Source organism: Vigna unguiculata, chromosome 9 (assembly GCF_037176805.1).
Source record: "Vigna unguiculata cultivar grain cowpea cultivar isolate G323 ecotype 2 chromosome 9, ASM3717680v1, whole genome shotgun sequence".
Taxonomy (NCBI): Eukaryota; Viridiplantae; Streptophyta; class Magnoliopsida; order Fabales; family Fabaceae; genus Vigna; species Vigna unguiculata.
In genome coordinates, this window is record NC_140800.1 from 39,438,393 (window position 1) to 39,454,986 (window position 16,594).

Below are 16,594 nucleotides of genomic sequence, written 5' to 3' on the forward strand. Positions count from 1 at the left end.
GGTGGTTGCCTTGAATAAAAAATTAGACAAACAAGATAGGCAAATAAGTAGGTCATAATAAACAAATAAGTGGAGAGATACGTATTAGTTTTCATACAAAGTTTTAAAAATTTATTGATCAATTTTTTTATTATTCAGAGAGATGAGCTTCTTATGTACCGCAAGTTTGATTATAAGTTACAAAAATCAACTTTGATTACTTGCACTACGTGGCTGGCTTGAAGAAAAAAAATAGGCAAACAAGATAAGTAAATAAGTGGGGCATAATAAACAAATAAGTGGTGAGGTACGTATTAGTTCTCGTACAAAGTTTTAAAATTTATTGATCATTTTTTGTTACATTATACAAGGGAAAACACTTGTTATGCACCATAAGTTTGATTATAAGTTACAAAAATCAATCCTTATTACTTGCACTAGGTAGCTGGCTTGAAGAAAAAATAGATAGGGAAATATGTAGGGCATAATAAACAAATAAGTAGTGAGCTAGTTATTAGTTTTAGTACAAAGTTTTAAAATTTCCTCATCAATTTTTTTATTATTCAAAGGGATGCACTTCTTATGGATTACAAGTTTGATTATAAGTTACAAAAATCAGCCCTTATTAGTTGTACTAGGTGGCTGGCTTGTAGAAAAGAATAGACAAACAAGATAGGAAAATAAGTGGTGAGCTACGTATTAGTTTTCGTATAAAGTTTTAAAATTTACTGATCAATTTTTTCTTATTATTCGAAGGGATGCACTTCTTATGTATCACTAGTTTGATTATAAGTTACAAAAATCAACCCTTATTGCTTGCACTAGATGGCTAGCATGAAGAAAAAAAATAGGCAAACAAGATTGTTAGATAAGTTGGACATAATAAATAAATAAGTGGAGGGCTACGTATTAGTTTTGTACAAAGTTTTAAAATTTACTGATCAATTTTTTATTATTAGTCAAAGGGATAAACCACACGTTTAATTATAAGTTAAAAAAATCAATCCTTATTACTTGCAGAAGGTGGCTAGCTGGCTTAAAGAAAAAATAGGCAAATAAACGAGACATAATAAACTAATAAGTGGAGAGCTACATATTAGTTTTCGTACAAAATTTTAAATTTATTGATCAATTTTTTTTAATTATTCAAAGGGATGCACTTCTTTTGTACCACAAGTTTGATTATAACTTACAAAAATCAACTCTTATTGTGGGGCATAATAAACAAGTAAGTGGAGAGCTACATATTAGTTTTCGTACAAAGTTTTAAAATTTACTAACCAATTTGTTAATATTATCCAAAGCAATGCACTTCTTATGTTCCACACGTTTTATTATAAGTTACAAAAATCAACCCTTATTACTTGCACTAGTGTCTAATTTGAAGAAAAAAAAATAGGCAAATAAGTGGGGCATAATGAACAAATAAGTGGAGAGCTACGTATTAGTTTTCGTACAAAGTTTTAAAATTTAATGATATTTTTTTTATTATCCAAAGAGATGCAGTTCTTATGTACCAGAGCTTTGATTATAACTTACAAAAATCAAGCCTTATTACTTGCACTAGGTGGGTGGCTTGAAGAAAAAAAAATAGGCAAACAAGATAGGCAAATAAGTGGGTATAATAAACGAATAAGTGGAGAGGTACATATTAATATTTTTGTACAATGTTTGAAAATTTACTTATCAATTTTTTTATTATACAAAGGGGAGCATTTTTAATGTACCACAAGTTTAATTATAAGTTACAAAAATCAACCATTATTACTTGCACTAGGTAACTGGCTTAAACAAAAAAATAGACAAACAAAATAGGCAAATAAGTGGGTCATAATAAACAAAAGTGGAGAGTTACGTATTAGTTAGTTTTCGTACAAAATTTTAAAATTTATAGATTATTTTTTTTATTATACAAATGGATACACTTTTATGTACCACAAGTTTGATTGTAATTGAGAAAAATCAACCCTTATTACTTACAAACATTGTTTATTTATATGTGTTGACAGACTGCAATCAAGAAAAAATTTAATTCTCCTTACTCATTTCCTGCTAAATTTGATATGCGGCATAGAATGTCGGAGTTGTCTCAGTTTGATTTGGTGTATGATCTGTCAGCTGTACTGATTCACAAGGGAACTACTGGTGCTAATTGTGGCCATTACATTGCACATATTAAGGATGTAAACACTGGGCAATAGTGGGAATTTGATGATGAACATGTTACTGATTTGGGTTGTCATCCATTTGGTGAAGGTTCTTCAAATTCTACCTCTAAATTGATGATGAACATGTTACATTTCAAGGTATATGCAGTCCTCTTGACAACTCGCCCGTCCAATGCCCACATGGGAAAGTCCCAAATTTCAAAGGTTACCTCAATGAAACCATTGCCAAAGCATGGGATATGTTGCTCTCCAAGGTAATTTTTTGTTAGTCAGCTGTTAACATATTTTTGTGGATTATTAATTTCTACTTGCGGTATAATGCCATTAGGGTTTGTTTGGTGTTGAAGATGTGATAGGATAACACTGGGACTAAAACAATTTATGATATAAATAGGATTGAATCCAAGCATGATAAGCTTAACCCTGTCGTGTACACGGTGTACCTCAGATGATTATATAACTTCAATAATCCCAATTCCATTAATTATGAACTATGTTGTACAGATATGATATCTATATGATATATTAACAGTTATTTTAAAAGCAATGAACATATACCTATTATATATATATATATATATATATATATATATATATATATATATATATATATATATATATTTTGAAAACTATAATTTTTTTAAAATATTATAAATATAAAATTATTATCGTGTAAATTTAAATTTAAATTATATTAAACATTATTATTACTTTATATATTAAATATTTGATCCGCAACAAGTATCCATAAATCTGTAATATCAGCATGTATTCGTTCATTTCATCTTCGGGACGAAGTAATGTCACACCTACGTTACACTCTTACTTTTGAAAAGGAAATTTTACTCATTATTTCTGAATTTATCTATGGGACAAAAGTAAGAAGCTCTGCCACATCCATATATAAATCCAATACCGAGGGGAAGGGATTGTGAGCCCACAGCTTTTGTACCCTTAGCCATTTTTGTTGTTATGTATCACGAGGACATTCAATCTTGAAGGAAATGGACCATCTGATACTACAGATAAAAACATTGGCTCCAGCCTGACTTACAAAAATTGTCGGCAACTCCTTTTTGAAAGCGAACCAAACTAGTTCAAAAGTGGAGGAAAAAAAACAAGATAAGATCAAATCCATAAGAAGCAATTCATTACTACAACTAGTTCTTCCTGTGTGTGGAACATGTAAACTTTGACTTTTTCTGGAATATTTGAACTATAATACTGTCTGTGCACAAGGCACAATATGACTCAAGACTCACAAGCAGAAAGTATGAATAAATTGTTTACAGTCTGAAAAAGAAAAACAGCGTACAAGACATTATTTATTTTAAAGCAGATACTTGTTTTGTTTGTTGTGTCTCAGAGAGGGTCTGCTTATTCAGCTCGTTATTGAGTACATTTCTACAGTTGTTATTGATAACTTGATACAATGTTTTTCTCCAAATTCTCCTCGTTGAAATTCTAGGTGACTTATTTTCCCTTTCATGTAGCTGTCCCATTTAAAAGGAAAAAAAAGTTTCTAAGAACATCCATGTTAAATCGTGTCCTACTATGTGTTGCACTATCAAAATCATGTCTTAAAGTAACGAATCTTTGATGCAGCACCAAAATCAAGCACATCATCTATTCCTTTTGTAACTAAGACATTTGGATGAATCAGTGCTGTGGTCAGTGACTTTGCTTGAGTCCATGATTTTCTTCTTCTGCTTTTCTGTTTCAATCCCTTTTGAATTTCCCACCTGTTCTTCTTTTACTTTTCTCAAACCTCCAAGTTCAAATCCAGAACCTAAACTTTTTGTCATCCTCATCACAACCCTAGATGCACCAGTCTCTTTGTTATATTTCTCACTTTTTGATTGTGTATCTTTGTCACCTTCCTCATGACTTTCATCCTCTGATAAGCTCATATCTTCCATCTGTTTTCCCATGTCTTCACCATCTTCATCTTCATTTTGCTCCTCCTTCTCTTTGTCTTGTTCATCAATAAGGTCTTCTACTTCCTCTGATTCTTCCTCTTCAATTTTTTCTTCAGTATCCTCCATCAGTTCAAACAGTTTATCATTTGACCATGGTTGCAACCCTTTTCTTCCAAGCCTTTTAGTTTCAGAACTAGCCTTCTGAATTTCAAATGCTTTTGCAGAGGTTTCCTCGTACGGCATCTTTTCATGTGAGTGTTGTTTGAGTTGGTGAAGCAACCATATGCCAACAACAATCAAAGTAAATATTTTAAAACCTTGTTTTACCTTGAAGCCTTTTGTCCTCTGGTTTCTGTTGGATACTTGTTTCAACATGATTTACTTATGAATCATCAGGTGTTTGCAGAATCTGTACAAGACAGCATTCGTGTGACTAAAATAGCAGATCAGAAAAAAATAAAATAAAAAAGTCAGGCAAGCATAAGCCAAAGTCTTCAACAGAGTAAACAGAAGCCCTAACTGTAGAAAAACATTTCAGCATTCTGCATCATTAAGAAATAATATTTTCATATTGAGGCCATGTAAAGCAACTGAAAGCAAATTGATTAGTAAGTTTCTATCTCAATATGACAGTGATAGTCTTCTTTCACCATTCTTTTTTTCTGCACAATTAACTTTGTTAAGTCAAATCAGTACTTCACTAGATCCTTGCTTGAAAAACAGCTAATAATGGATCCTTTCTAAGTCCTCAAAATAATCAACAAACTATATAATTGGGAGATGTTCTCCCATGCTTGTTGTTGCTCTCCAAGGATTCAACAGCACTACTCACCAACAATCAAAATCTACTAAATTTTGAAATTCCAAAACAAGTATTTTAAAACCCAAACTATATAATTGGGAGATGTTCTCCCATCTTCTCTTTTTTCTCATGTTGAACCTCTCTTTCAATTCCACTCCCTATTTATTCCCTTGGACTCTAGTAGTTGTCTGTCTAAATAGTTTTGTCTACTTGAAGAATTTTGAAAATAGAAATCACATCCAAAATTTCATACTTCCTTTCTTTATCCTCACTCTAAGTAGTGGACTCTGATATATATGTCAAATAATGAACAAGTTCACTACAAATGGAAGTTTTTTAATTCAACCAACACTTAAGCTGCAAAATCAGTATTAAACAGGTGAGATAGGTGAGTATACACTGTTAAAGTCTAAACTTTGTGGACAAGTAGTCTATAATATTCTTTAAAAAAAAAGAAACAGAATGAAACATCAAAGAGAATTAATACACACATGCCTAGAGGGTAAGTGAGCCATAAGAGTTAATGTTTGAAGTTGAGTGCAACTTGCAAATAATCAGTAATATGTAAATAGAGAAAAAAAAGGATGGAGGGTATGTGATACCAGTGTGAGAGAGCAAGAGAGTGAGAAAAATGAAGCATATCCATATCTCTGTGTTATCTCTCTGAAAGTGTTTGATGAAAGTTCATAATGAGAGAGAAAAAGAAGACGACGAACCCTCTGTGAATAACATATGGTGGTCACGGGCAAGACTAGCCATGCGTGACGCACGTGCATGTTTTGCTGTGTTGCAGAAAAGGGCATGCACAGTGATATCCTTTGTCGGAGGTAAGAAGGGTATTTATTATAGGTATTGAAGGTTGGTAAAATGATTTTTCATTTCTAATGTCAGGGTATACTCTATAATTAGTCATTTTCTTGCACCTTCTACACCTATTTTTTTACTTTATTTAAGTAAGTTTCTCCATTTGATTTTTTTTTTTATGGTAAAGTCAGTGTTATGGGTTCAATTATAGATGGTCTTATAAAGTATTGAAAATTATATTTTTTAGAAAATATTGTTTTGATATAAATTATCATAAAATATAAATTATTACTTTGTTAACTTATTATTATATTTAAATATATGTTATTACATATATAAAAAAAATAATGTCATTTTATTAAAAAACAGTGAGTTTTTTATTTTATTTTATTTACTGGAGATATAACTGTAGTTTTATTCACTAAAAGCATCAGAAACATAAATATTTATTCTTAAAATAGAGATGTTTGGGATTATTTAACACAATATAAGGAGAGGTAAATATAATTTTCTCTAATTTTTAATATATTTGTAATATTTTTAGAATATGTTATATATATATATATATATATATATATATATATGCATATAACAGCAATTTTTTTTTCTGAAATAGTAGCAATTATAATAAATACTTAAAAGTTAAACATAGTTAATTAGTTATGGATTTTTTTTTTATAGTCAGCTTTTATATTTTACTGGTTTATGTTCTAGTCATATATCTATAATAAATAAGATAGTCAATAATTATTTATAAATATTTGTATATCAGTAATTACTATGAAATTATTCTTTTTGTAAATTATGAATTAATAAAATAATATAATGGTAGAATAACTTTTATATATATTGTGTACAAAAAGTAATAATTATGTTTTCCTCTCTCCTTCTTCTAATTACAAAAACTGATCAAACAAAATACTTTTGTTGAATAATATTCTTTAGGTCCTATAGTATTATTTTTTTTATACGAAACCACTAACAGTGTTAAAAACTCCATCACTTGCTTTTCTTACAAAATTTAAAAATCTTTAGTAACAATAATTCATAAGCAAGGAATATATTTTGTTTCTAAGAAATGTCGTTTATAATAATTATTTCTATGCTGAACAAAATTCAATGATAAAATTGGGATATCTCTTTTATTAATATTTCTATGTACAATCATTTATATTTTCTTTTACCATTTTTTTTATTTTATGGATTTTTTATTTGGTTTACATGTTTATCAGTTTTTTATTTCTTTTATTTCTCTCATTTCAACTTTTTCCATATTAGAACAAACAAACAAGAGGTAAACGTAAATATTTCCATCATCACAAAAAATCAAATCAAATACAAACATACATCTTTAAGAAAAAGTAACAAAAACAAATCTAAAATAACTAAGAAATAAAAATGAGTGTCTCTTAATACATTTATTGCGTGCATTAAGTTTTCAACCTACCATTTTGCATCATGTTGGGGGACATCAATTGGACAAATATGGATACCATTATGAGTATAGTTACATATACATTCATGGGTATCTTCTATATACAAATGAAGAAGCTAAATCAAAGTTTTCAATAAAAGTTTAAGACAATGAACTAGATTTAGATATTTCACATTGTGATTACATGTAAGATAAGCTAAAAACAAGTGAAATATTTAAAGCAATAACTAAGATATGTATAATATATTTAAAAAATGAGTTCAGGTTTAAAAAATTAAAAAGGAAAATTAATGAAGATTTTCTTTTAAAATATAAGCAGTGATCCAAATCGCATCAATATGTATTAGGTTGCAATTTTGTTTTCTTTCAATCAAATTTCGATCTGTGATTATTTTTTTAAAATTTATTCTAGTCTTAATAAGTTTAATCTAATATTTAATTTTCAATTGTTAAATAAATTATTTATTAATAAGATATGTATTCAATGAATAAAATGAACATGTATGTATAATTATAGATTAAACAAAAGTTAAATTTGTAAGACTGAAAATAAAGAGGGTTAAAATTTTAATTTAATTTTTATTATCACATATTTTTTTAGAATATACATATATAATGTTTTCCTTTTCATTTTAACAAAACACTATTACCCATATAAACATATTCAAATCCTTATTCTTTACATGTACTTTTTATTTCTTAGTTCTCACAAAGAAAGAAAATAAGAAGAAAGAGAAAAAAAAACATTGAATTGATACCGGATATATCTTTAAAAAAAAAAAAGTTGAGATTTATTTGTAAAAGTCGTTGTCTTTTCTGACACCTCTTCATAAGGCATGTGAGTACACCGGTACCACAACTAATCGGATTCATTCTCTCTTCTTTTTAAATCTTATATTTTTATTTAATACTTAATTTAAGTATATTTATATATTTGATCTTTATATTTCAATTAATAAAATTCTTTATTAATGAAACTGCAAACAAATATATGTTAGGCTCAAGGTTCAATCAATCATAAAAATAAACAAAAATATAAAATATATACAAAATTAATGCCTAAGTCAAAATTGTGTTGTTTAGAAAGTTGAAAAGTTAAAACAGAAAGTCATGGACACACCTTTAACTAGGACACACTCTTAACTGAGTTGTGTCATGTATTCATTAGTTTAATCCATGGTTTTAGCATACTTCCAAGTAGTATCAATAATGTGCACTCATGTGCACTCTAATTTCATTAAGAGAATGTGTTAGAAATGGTGGCAAATTTTGATTCCATGATACAATGAGATTTATGTTTTGTTTGAAGTTTGAAGTTTGAATTGAGGAACTAGTGATGAGAGATGAATAAAAGATGGTGAATGGTCATAGAAGGTACAGTGCAAACAGCGAATAATACTCTCATTAAATACCACGCTTCAGTGTCTGCACCAAAAGAGATAGCCAAACCAAGTAGATGACTCATGAATCAATGCAACTCACTCACAAAAATCCACCCAATGTTCCTCCAACATCAATGTTGTGTTCCCATAAACAATATAACACCACCTTCATCAATTCAATGGCCCAAATGCCACTTTCATTACTACCTTTTTTTCTCCTCAAAACCCCTCACTCCCAACACTTAATTAATGCACCAAACACACTCTCACACACCCTGCAGAAGGTGTCACAATTTCATTTCATCACTGAAATATTTGTGTCAGCTAAACTAAAACTAAAAGGGAAAAAAAATACTACTACTATGCTAATAAGTGAGATCCCTAGGTAGGCACGTTTATGGATGTGTGTTATGTATTGATGAATGTTTTTATCCCTTCGAGGTTGGTGGTATTAGCTCACCCTCTCTGAATGAAAATATCTTAATCTTGTAGCATACGAAAACAAGACCCTCTGACACACTACTTCTCTTCCCCTTCTCATCTTGTTTTCTAGTTTTTGCAATGGATCTACCAACACCCCACCAACCCACCATGCATTTTCTCTTATCATCTCATTTTTTTTCTTCCATTCTATTGCAGCATAAAAGGAAAGTATATACTTGCAGGGAGAAGATATACCCAGAGGTTTATACCAAATGCTGGTAATGTCTGAGCAGAAAAAGTAAACCCTCACAAAAGCTTTTCATTGTAAGCAGAAAGAAAAACAAGTAGATATGATAACAAAAAAAAAACAAAGTGGTTTAACTTTAAGCAAATGGAAGCCACAACTATGGACTATAATTGCCAAATATCTACAATATACAAGCATGAAGAGGAATTGATATGTAAATAATTGAAATCATACACATTTTTTGAATTGTTGATTCCCAAGCAAATATGTATGCCAGTTCCCCCTTTATGGATTGAAAAGGTGATCCCCACACTTGCATTTCCAACACATTGGCTTGTAATTTGAAAGGTCATCACCTCTTGATGAGATAGAAACAACCACGGTTGCTTTTGCAGGTGAATAATGACTTCTATGAGTTTGAATTTGAGGTGTAACCGGGACTTGAACTGCTTCACAGTGCTCACAAGTACTGCATCTTTTTTCACACTTGGGAGGCCTAGAACCTATCTGAGATTTTGCCACAACCATCTGTTCCCGCTTTTTGATGTCCTTCTGCATATATTCAAGTACTCAATTATACCAACAGATTGGAAGATATAAAGTAGACGAATTCAGTGATGATTTTGTACCTGAGCAGGTTCTGCAAGAGTGGAAGAAACTGGTCTTGCTGCATGCATATATACAGTATAAGCAAAGTTAATCAGATAAAAAGAGAAAGAAGAAGGAAGAATATAGAAGCGGGATAACCTTTGGCCGTGAATAGAATAGCAAAGAGAATGAAGCATAGGAGGGTTTGTCTATAGTTGTGGCAGGAGACACAGACTTGAGTTAACCCCATCTTCTCATCAGGGGAAAGAGACTGCAGAAGAAAGGATTCAGTAAATTGTTTTGAGTGTAACTAAATACTAATAACAGCTTGATGGATGAAAAATGATGGTGGAAAAGAACAGTGTGACAAAGAGAGAGAGTGAGGGATATGTGGCAGAAGAGAAAGCAGTGCAGCTGAAATTCTGAAAAAGGTGTCCCAAACGTGGGTCAGATATTGAATGCCACCCCTATTATACAAAACCGATCCCTCACTCTCACCTCTTTTATTACCCTTATTATTTCCCCATCAATTCATAAACACTCACTGCAAAAGGTGTGTATTATAGATCTTGGACTCTGTGAGAACGGAAGGGTGTAAGCAAAGGAAGGACCTCACCACTCCAACAGACACACACGGTTCCTCGTTCACCGAGCCTCAAAAATCCAACCTCTGTCATATGGGGACAAATTCTCGAACTGAGAGCACCATTCAGACTTGGATTAATGGCCATCCCATGCTCACACACAAACACACACCGACCTTTCGAATACCACAATACAAGACACGGACATAAACAAAAAAACACATCACCAACTTCATTCACATCATCGGAATAGGTGTGTGAACACTTCATACTTTGGTCTTTCTTTTGTTGTGAAAGTTGGAAAAAATGAAACCCGCTTAGCCCTGTTTTGTCCGAACATCCATTTTCTTCTGCTGTAATGCTAAGTTGTGTCCATTTTATTTGGCAGATGATTCATTTTACGTTAGTTTAGCTTATTATCTCTTGTTCTCATGTATTATTCTCTATTTATTTATAATACTTGTTCTAAGATATATTGCAGAAATAGCATTGATCTTGCGTGTGTATACATATACAGGATTTGCTACGTATGTTCCTCCTCGAAAGAGTATGTTCCTCGAAAGAGTACACGAAACATTAATGCATCTCCTTCCATTCCTCTCATCATTATAAGTTACTGTTACGCAAAGCTGATGGAGTGGTGGGCCAATTAGGCTTATTTATGACAGCTGAATTCAACAGTTGCGTACTTTTCTAATAAATGTAGTTCATTCAAATAAAATTTAAGAAAATTGATTTTAAAATAATTATGGCAGAAACAGTAGTTAGTTACACTACAACAAACAACATTTTGAGATATGATTGAAATTCGAAAGAGTGCAGATTTTTAACTTTATTTTGGGTGTTCTCATTCCAAATGACTCCATATACATTGCAGTCAAAGTAGAATGGGCACAAGAAAATTGTAGGGTGCACAATTATAGCCCCGTTCTGTTCTTTATCAATGTATTTTTCACATTCTTGTGTTCTTTAAACCTTCTTGGTCTGTATTTTGTCAACTTCAGTGGCAAAAAGGTGATGAAGCCCTCTCCGTCTTACAAAAAAATGGCATTGTCTTGTCTGTTAGAATCTGGAAATATGGAAAACTATATCTGAAAACTGTCAACCATATGTTGAATCACGTCTGCTCCATCCGAATTTATGCAGTAAGTATTCACCTGATATAGAACAAATTTCAACCATTGTCAATACTTAAAACAAGGTGTAATATAGCAGAATACAATCACTATGATTTTCAGAACATAAAATGTGAAACATTGAAGACCCCATCATGGTCTTGCCTGGTGTTAAGATTAGAAAAGGATTATTGTTCCTAGATTATGTGTTTCAAGAAGCAGAAACTTGCCTGAATGGTGCCATGTGCCAGGTATTTCTGCCTACTGCCACTGAAACTGACATCAATTCTGTCCCAGCTCATTGCTGTCAAGCTTCTGATCATTTCCTCTGCAAGGGTCGTTAATTTGTACACCATTTTAGCTATGATCCGTAATATAAAGCACCGTATCTTTATCTTTATGTTCAATCCGATTTGGCAGAAGCATGTAACTAAATTTCAGGAGCAACATTCAGGATTTGTTCTCAAGGTTCTTAACCATACCAGGAAATTCTAGGTGGAGGGTACAAGTACTCGTACAAAACAAAACTATTAAGTAATGGAAAAAAAATTATGTATTCACGTGTCTATGGTCTCTACTCTCTACGTAATTCATATTCAAGTTTTAGATTATGTCATATTTAGATTAGTGATGACAGCCATGATCTTGAACTACTTCAATTTTTTTTATAAATTACACCTCAGAGTGCCACAGTTATAGTAAGTAGTGCTTTTTTTTACAAACACACTTTTTTTCTTTGAAATTATCTACTTTTAACTAATCTCATCGTGGTGTATATCATATAAAGATCTGATTCGCTTGTTAAAAATGTTTCTCACATCTAACTACTCCTTCAGAACAATTAGTGACTCCACCAAATACCATACTATAAGATGAATTATTAAGTTTAAACAACGTCAATACGTCTCCTTAAACTAATCTTCAAATGACAGCAACTTTGATTTTATTTTTTCATTTTCGCTTTCATGGGTCATCACAAAACTCCAAAAAATGCTCATCTTTTGAGTTTCATGATCCAAGCACCAGCCACCTCGGACCACAACAGACAAGAACTTGCCATGTTTATCGTAGTAGTTATATATTCCAAAAATATTTAGACAACAACACACTATACAATTCAAAATAAACCTCATCAGTTGAAAAACTTGAAAGTGAAATACCTTCCGAATCAAGTTTACTGGATCCATTACTCAGTTTGGATTCAGCAGGAACATCCTCGGTGACACAACTAGATTTTGCTGTCTCTACATTTACGATATGAGGGTACTTTTCATGTCTTGAAAGATGCCGCCGCTGAATAAAAAAACAAGTCAGACAAAAACACAATTTAGATAAATTATATTATATTGCAGAATCTTGATGATTACCTTAGGGAGTTCCATTCTACGTCTGATAGATGATGTACTCCATCCAACAAGCTCTATTTAAAGAGTCAAGTTGTTCTTGTAAATAATTTGTGGAGTTAAACATTAATTCACGTCAACTTAATAGTAATTGTGGTTATTTTGATTTCTGAATCAGACAAAATTAAATTGAGTGATAGGCATCAAAATCAAAAACTAAATTGACAGATTAAGACTTCAAATTCATCTGGGCTTATGACTAAAATACAAGGATACGGTCATAACGAACATTCGCATAGGCAACACGGCGTTTGAAGGAGCGTAAAGCAGACCTATAGAGAAAAAGGTGTAGAATGTTATTTGTTATTGGCTCAGAGAAGTAAGAAAAAGAAAAAAAATCAAACAAACAGAACCATAAATTCTTACAAGAATTTAATGTCTTCAGAGTCACGAACCATCTGAAGAAGAAGAGGGGGTTTCCCATTGTCACTATCTGTTAAAAATAGATGTTTTCCCGTTTTACCAAAGACCCCAGCAACACGAGACACTGCTTTCTCCAGAGAGTAAAATCCACAGAACATAGGAACCTGAAGCATACATAATTCCAAAAACTATGTCATTATCAACTCATACTAAGCCACTTCTGTGTATACCACAATCTTCTATTTATTGCTTTTACTCCCTTATTTACAGAAAAACGTTTCTCATCACAGGCAATAAAGCATTCAAATTGCTGATTTTGCTCCATAAAGTCATAGGCTAAAGCTACCAAAGAATGACCTGTTTATGACCTCTAGAACCAAGGTGTGGCGTTGCAGATGTAATGAAATTTATGGGCTCTAGTCCTGCAATTTTTCCTTCATATTTTCTGTCATGATTTTCTTGATCTGAAACATGACTTTCACAATGTCCATTTCCCTGAGAAAGTTCAAGAGATATGTCTCTCCCATAAAGCCGAGCTATTGCATATCTTGCCACCAAGCCTCCTAAAGAGTGACCTACAAATGAAATTTTCTGAACACTTGGGTGACGTTTTATAACTGATATAACCTGAGAAAACAGAACAAAACAAATATCTTTCATTTTCTGGGTTTTTATCTTCCTGCGTGTGGAATAAACGATTACAAAGATCAAACAACTGAATGTCAAAGCCATAACACACCTCCTCGGCTAGTCTATCTCCCATTACATCAATCCCATCAAAGGTCAACATTGAAGAATTGCGTTCACTGCCTGCGTTTCACAATGGTTATGCATTCCATTAAATGGTGGATGAAAGAGTGCAATAGAGAACACAAATTTAAAGATAATTGAAACTGCTTCACTTTCTTTAGCCTTTTAAAAAACACCAGGGGATGAACGTTGCTTCTAGTTTTCAAGCAATAACATCAACTCATGATAAACTTCAACTGGGGCACCCATTATGTGGGTTTTCTTCACAATAGAGTATGATTTAAATAAAATCAACAACACTTTCTCTGATTAGTTAAAATTGTGATTTTACAACATTTTTCTTAATCAAAATCCTGGTAAAAACAGAATTTTTTTATCAGACTCAATGCTACCACACATCAGAAAGATGATTTTGCTTAAACAGACAAAGGAGGCAGGCAGAATTTGTTTCTGCGAACTTACAATGTACAACAGCGTCTTCTGGAAACCTTTTCAGAAACTGCTTTGCGGCAAATTTCCAATTCTGAGCGCTGCACCAAAGAGGTATTGTTACATTACTTGACTAAAAGGCTAATCAAATAGATCACACACACAACCTAGAGGCAAATCATAAATAGAGTAGAAAAGATTCAAACTTAAAAGTGACGGTAGTTAGGCAAACCTGCCAACAAGACCATTAACCATTATGATCAAGTGGGTGGGGGTGGGACGCTGACCAGTCTCATCAACAACCTCAATATCAAAACCTCCCCCTGAAACATCATGCTCGATTCTGAAACAACCAAACCTGGGAAAAAAAGAACTCTTTTTGCTCTTCTTCTTCTTCTTGGTCCCTTTTCCGACACCCTCTTGCTTTATTTCTTCTAGCTGGGGTGCTGCTTCTGAATCCATGGAAATCACGGTGTTGGGTTTGAAAAGGCCAAAAGACAAAAACTTTGAAAAGGTGAGTATCTGGGGTTGATTTGGGGAGGTAGTAGAGTTCCCTTCTTATGTACTTGAAAGAAAAATACAGTACTAGAATGGGACAGGGAACTCCAACACGAAGCTGCCTTCAATGACTTTCAGCTTCAGCTTCTTGACTCTGACCCTCTCCTTCTTATACCATGCTTTCACTATTTAATTTTCTATGTACTATTCTATATGTCTTCAACCAACCAAATTTTTTCACTATTTAATTTTCTATGTACTATTCTATATGTCTTCAACCAACCAAATTTCACATTTTTTCTTTCAATTATTTTCTTTGATTCATCTGAAGCTTATCCACCTTATTCTTATAACTAAGATTTGGTCAGATCATATAAACTTCACACATGGATCGTTTAAGGTTTTGTTGATTAGTAGTTATTATTACCCCTAAAGTCTAAGCATCTAGAAATTTTGTTAAACCACTGTTCCCTACCTTACATCTTTCTTCACTTTTTCCGTCTTCTTTCTAGAAAGCTATAATTAATATACTCCATCTAGAAAGAAACACTTTGACACATAAGTGACCACATGTTTATTCAAATAATAAGAAGAATTGAAGAGAGAAAAAAGATTAATCACTTTCATGCCTACTTACCAGCACAAACATTTTCTGCAGAGCTGCAATGGTAGTCCCAAATTAGGGGGAAAAGATGTTATTTTTATATTTTAAAAATGTAAAATAAATTATTGACATACCGTACAAACTGGATCAGATAAAAATATAGAAAATGATATTTCAAATACTAAAGTTTGACAATATCTTTTAAATGATTTTTAAATATAAAAATATTAAAAGATGAAAAAGTAAAAAATTATTTATTAAAAAATTATCAAAATTTAATTGTTAAAGTATATTTTCTTAAAAATATTACAGATTTTCTAAAAATGGGTTAGATAAGTATAATATAAATTTTGTAAATAACATATTATGTCAAGTCGACTCAATTCATTTAATAACTCTTAATGATGATTGTATGTTATTATGGTTATGTATTTAATATCTTATTATGTTTGAGAATTGGTCAAACTAATTTAAGGATTATTGGCTAGGTTGATAATTAGGAATGAATGAGTTGTAATGTAATTAAGGGGAAAAGTAAATGTATGAGAGAAACTAGACCAACTTTAAGTACAAAAAGTTGAAGAGACTTTATAAGGTTGATGCTGAGTGCAAGGACTCATACAATGCGTAAAGTGTACATATAACATGAAAATTTATTTATAAACTATACGAGGATCTTATTTTGTTTCTATAAGTTTCTTATTTAGGTATGCTTTTAATTCTATTTAAATTAACGAGGTTTTTATTTCGATTCTTATTTTATTTTATCTTTCTAACATTTGAAATATTACTTGAAACTATTATAAAATATACGAAGTTTGTTTCGGTCCTATCAGACATTTTTCGTTGGTTTTTTTTAATATTTAAAATCACTAAAAAACGCTATTTTTTTAATTTTAAATAAACTAAAAATTAAGAATTACTTTAAAAAAGTAAAAGAGAAAAACATAGTGTGAGACTTGAAAAATAGCTAAGAGTGAAATTAATATATTAATTGAAGTTTGAATATTTTGTTATTAAAGTGTTGAGCTTATAAATAGAATAATCAATTATTCAAGTTTCATGTTATAAACATCAACATCTTTCTGACATTTTTTTTCT

The 16,594-nt window shown here is 31.5% G+C and overlaps 2 protein-coding genes and 1 pseudogene across 4 annotated transcripts; all 3 read right to left on the bottom strand.

Annotated features, from left to right (window-relative positions):
• Window positions 1-3,263: 3,263 nt before the first annotated feature.
• On the bottom strand, window positions 3,264-5,643 carry LOC114162844 (uncharacterized; annotated as a pseudogene). Its single transcript, XR_014984521.1, has 2 exons — window positions 5,471-5,643; window positions 3,264-4,475 (listed from the first exon to the last, which is right to left on the bottom strand). The product of XR_014984521.1 is annotated as an uncharacterized LOC114162844 (transcript).
• Window positions 5,644-9,263: 3,620 nt separating this feature from the next.
• LOC114164042 (EPIDERMAL PATTERNING FACTOR-like protein 2) lies at window positions 9,264-10,515 on the bottom strand. Its single transcript, XM_028048507.2, has 4 exons — window positions 10,293-10,515; window positions 9,907-10,018; window positions 9,789-9,826; window positions 9,264-9,711 (listed from the first exon to the last, which is right to left on the bottom strand). Exons 2-4 carry the CDS (start codon window positions 9,995-9,997, stop codon window positions 9,445-9,447), a joined length of 396 nt encoding a protein of 131 aa, XP_027904308.1. The 5' UTR covers window positions 9,998-10,018; window positions 10,293-10,515; the 3' UTR covers window positions 9,264-9,444.
• A 617-nt stretch (window positions 10,516-11,132) lies between these two features.
• On the bottom strand, window positions 11,133-15,127 carry LOC114164041 (alpha/beta-Hydrolases superfamily protein). 2 transcript variants are annotated; one of them, XM_085667128.1, is made up of 10 exons: window positions 14,624-15,127; window positions 14,425-14,492; window positions 13,952-14,022; window positions 13,570-13,839; window positions 13,216-13,376; window positions 13,066-13,121; window positions 12,814-12,866; window positions 12,607-12,739; window positions 11,677-11,876; window positions 11,133-11,488 (listed from the first exon to the last, which is right to left on the bottom strand). In XM_085667128.1, exons 1-10 carry the CDS (start codon window positions 14,851-14,853, stop codon window positions 11,417-11,419), a joined length of 1,314 nt encoding a protein of 437 aa, XP_085523254.1. In that variant the 5' UTR covers window positions 14,854-15,127; the 3' UTR covers window positions 11,133-11,416. The 2 variants fall into 2 exon arrangements, with proteins under 2 accessions (XP_085523254.1, XP_027904307.1); XM_028048506.2 differs by having other exon boundaries at window positions 11,677-11,774; window positions 14,624-15,091.
• Window positions 15,128-16,594: the final 1,467 nt, after the last annotated feature.

Coding starts and splice junctions, on each gene's coding strand:
- LOC114164041 (XM_085667128.1), bottom strand. CDS start 14,853: ATGGATTCAGAAGCAGCACCCCAGCTAGAAGAAATAAAGCAAGAGGGT. Junction 14,493..14,623: donor GTTAATGGTCTTGTTGGCAG/GTTTGCCTAACT, acceptor TCTTTGGTGCAG/CGCTCAGAATTGGAAATTTG. Junction 12,867..13,065: donor TGCGAATGTTCGTTATGACC/GTATCCTTGTAT, acceptor CTCTTTAAATAG/AGCTTGTTGGATGGAGTACA.
- LOC114164042 (XM_028048507.2), bottom strand. CDS start 9,997: ATGGGGTTAACTCAAGTCTGTGTCTCCTGCCACAACTATAGACAAACC. Junction 9,827..9,906: donor TATTCTATTCACGGCCAAAG/GTTATCCCGCTT, acceptor ATATGCATGCAG/CAAGACCAGTTTCTTCCACT. Junction 9,712..9,788: donor CTCTTGCAGAACCTGCTCAG/GTACAAAATCAT, acceptor GAATATATGCAG/AAGGACATCAAAAAGCGGGA.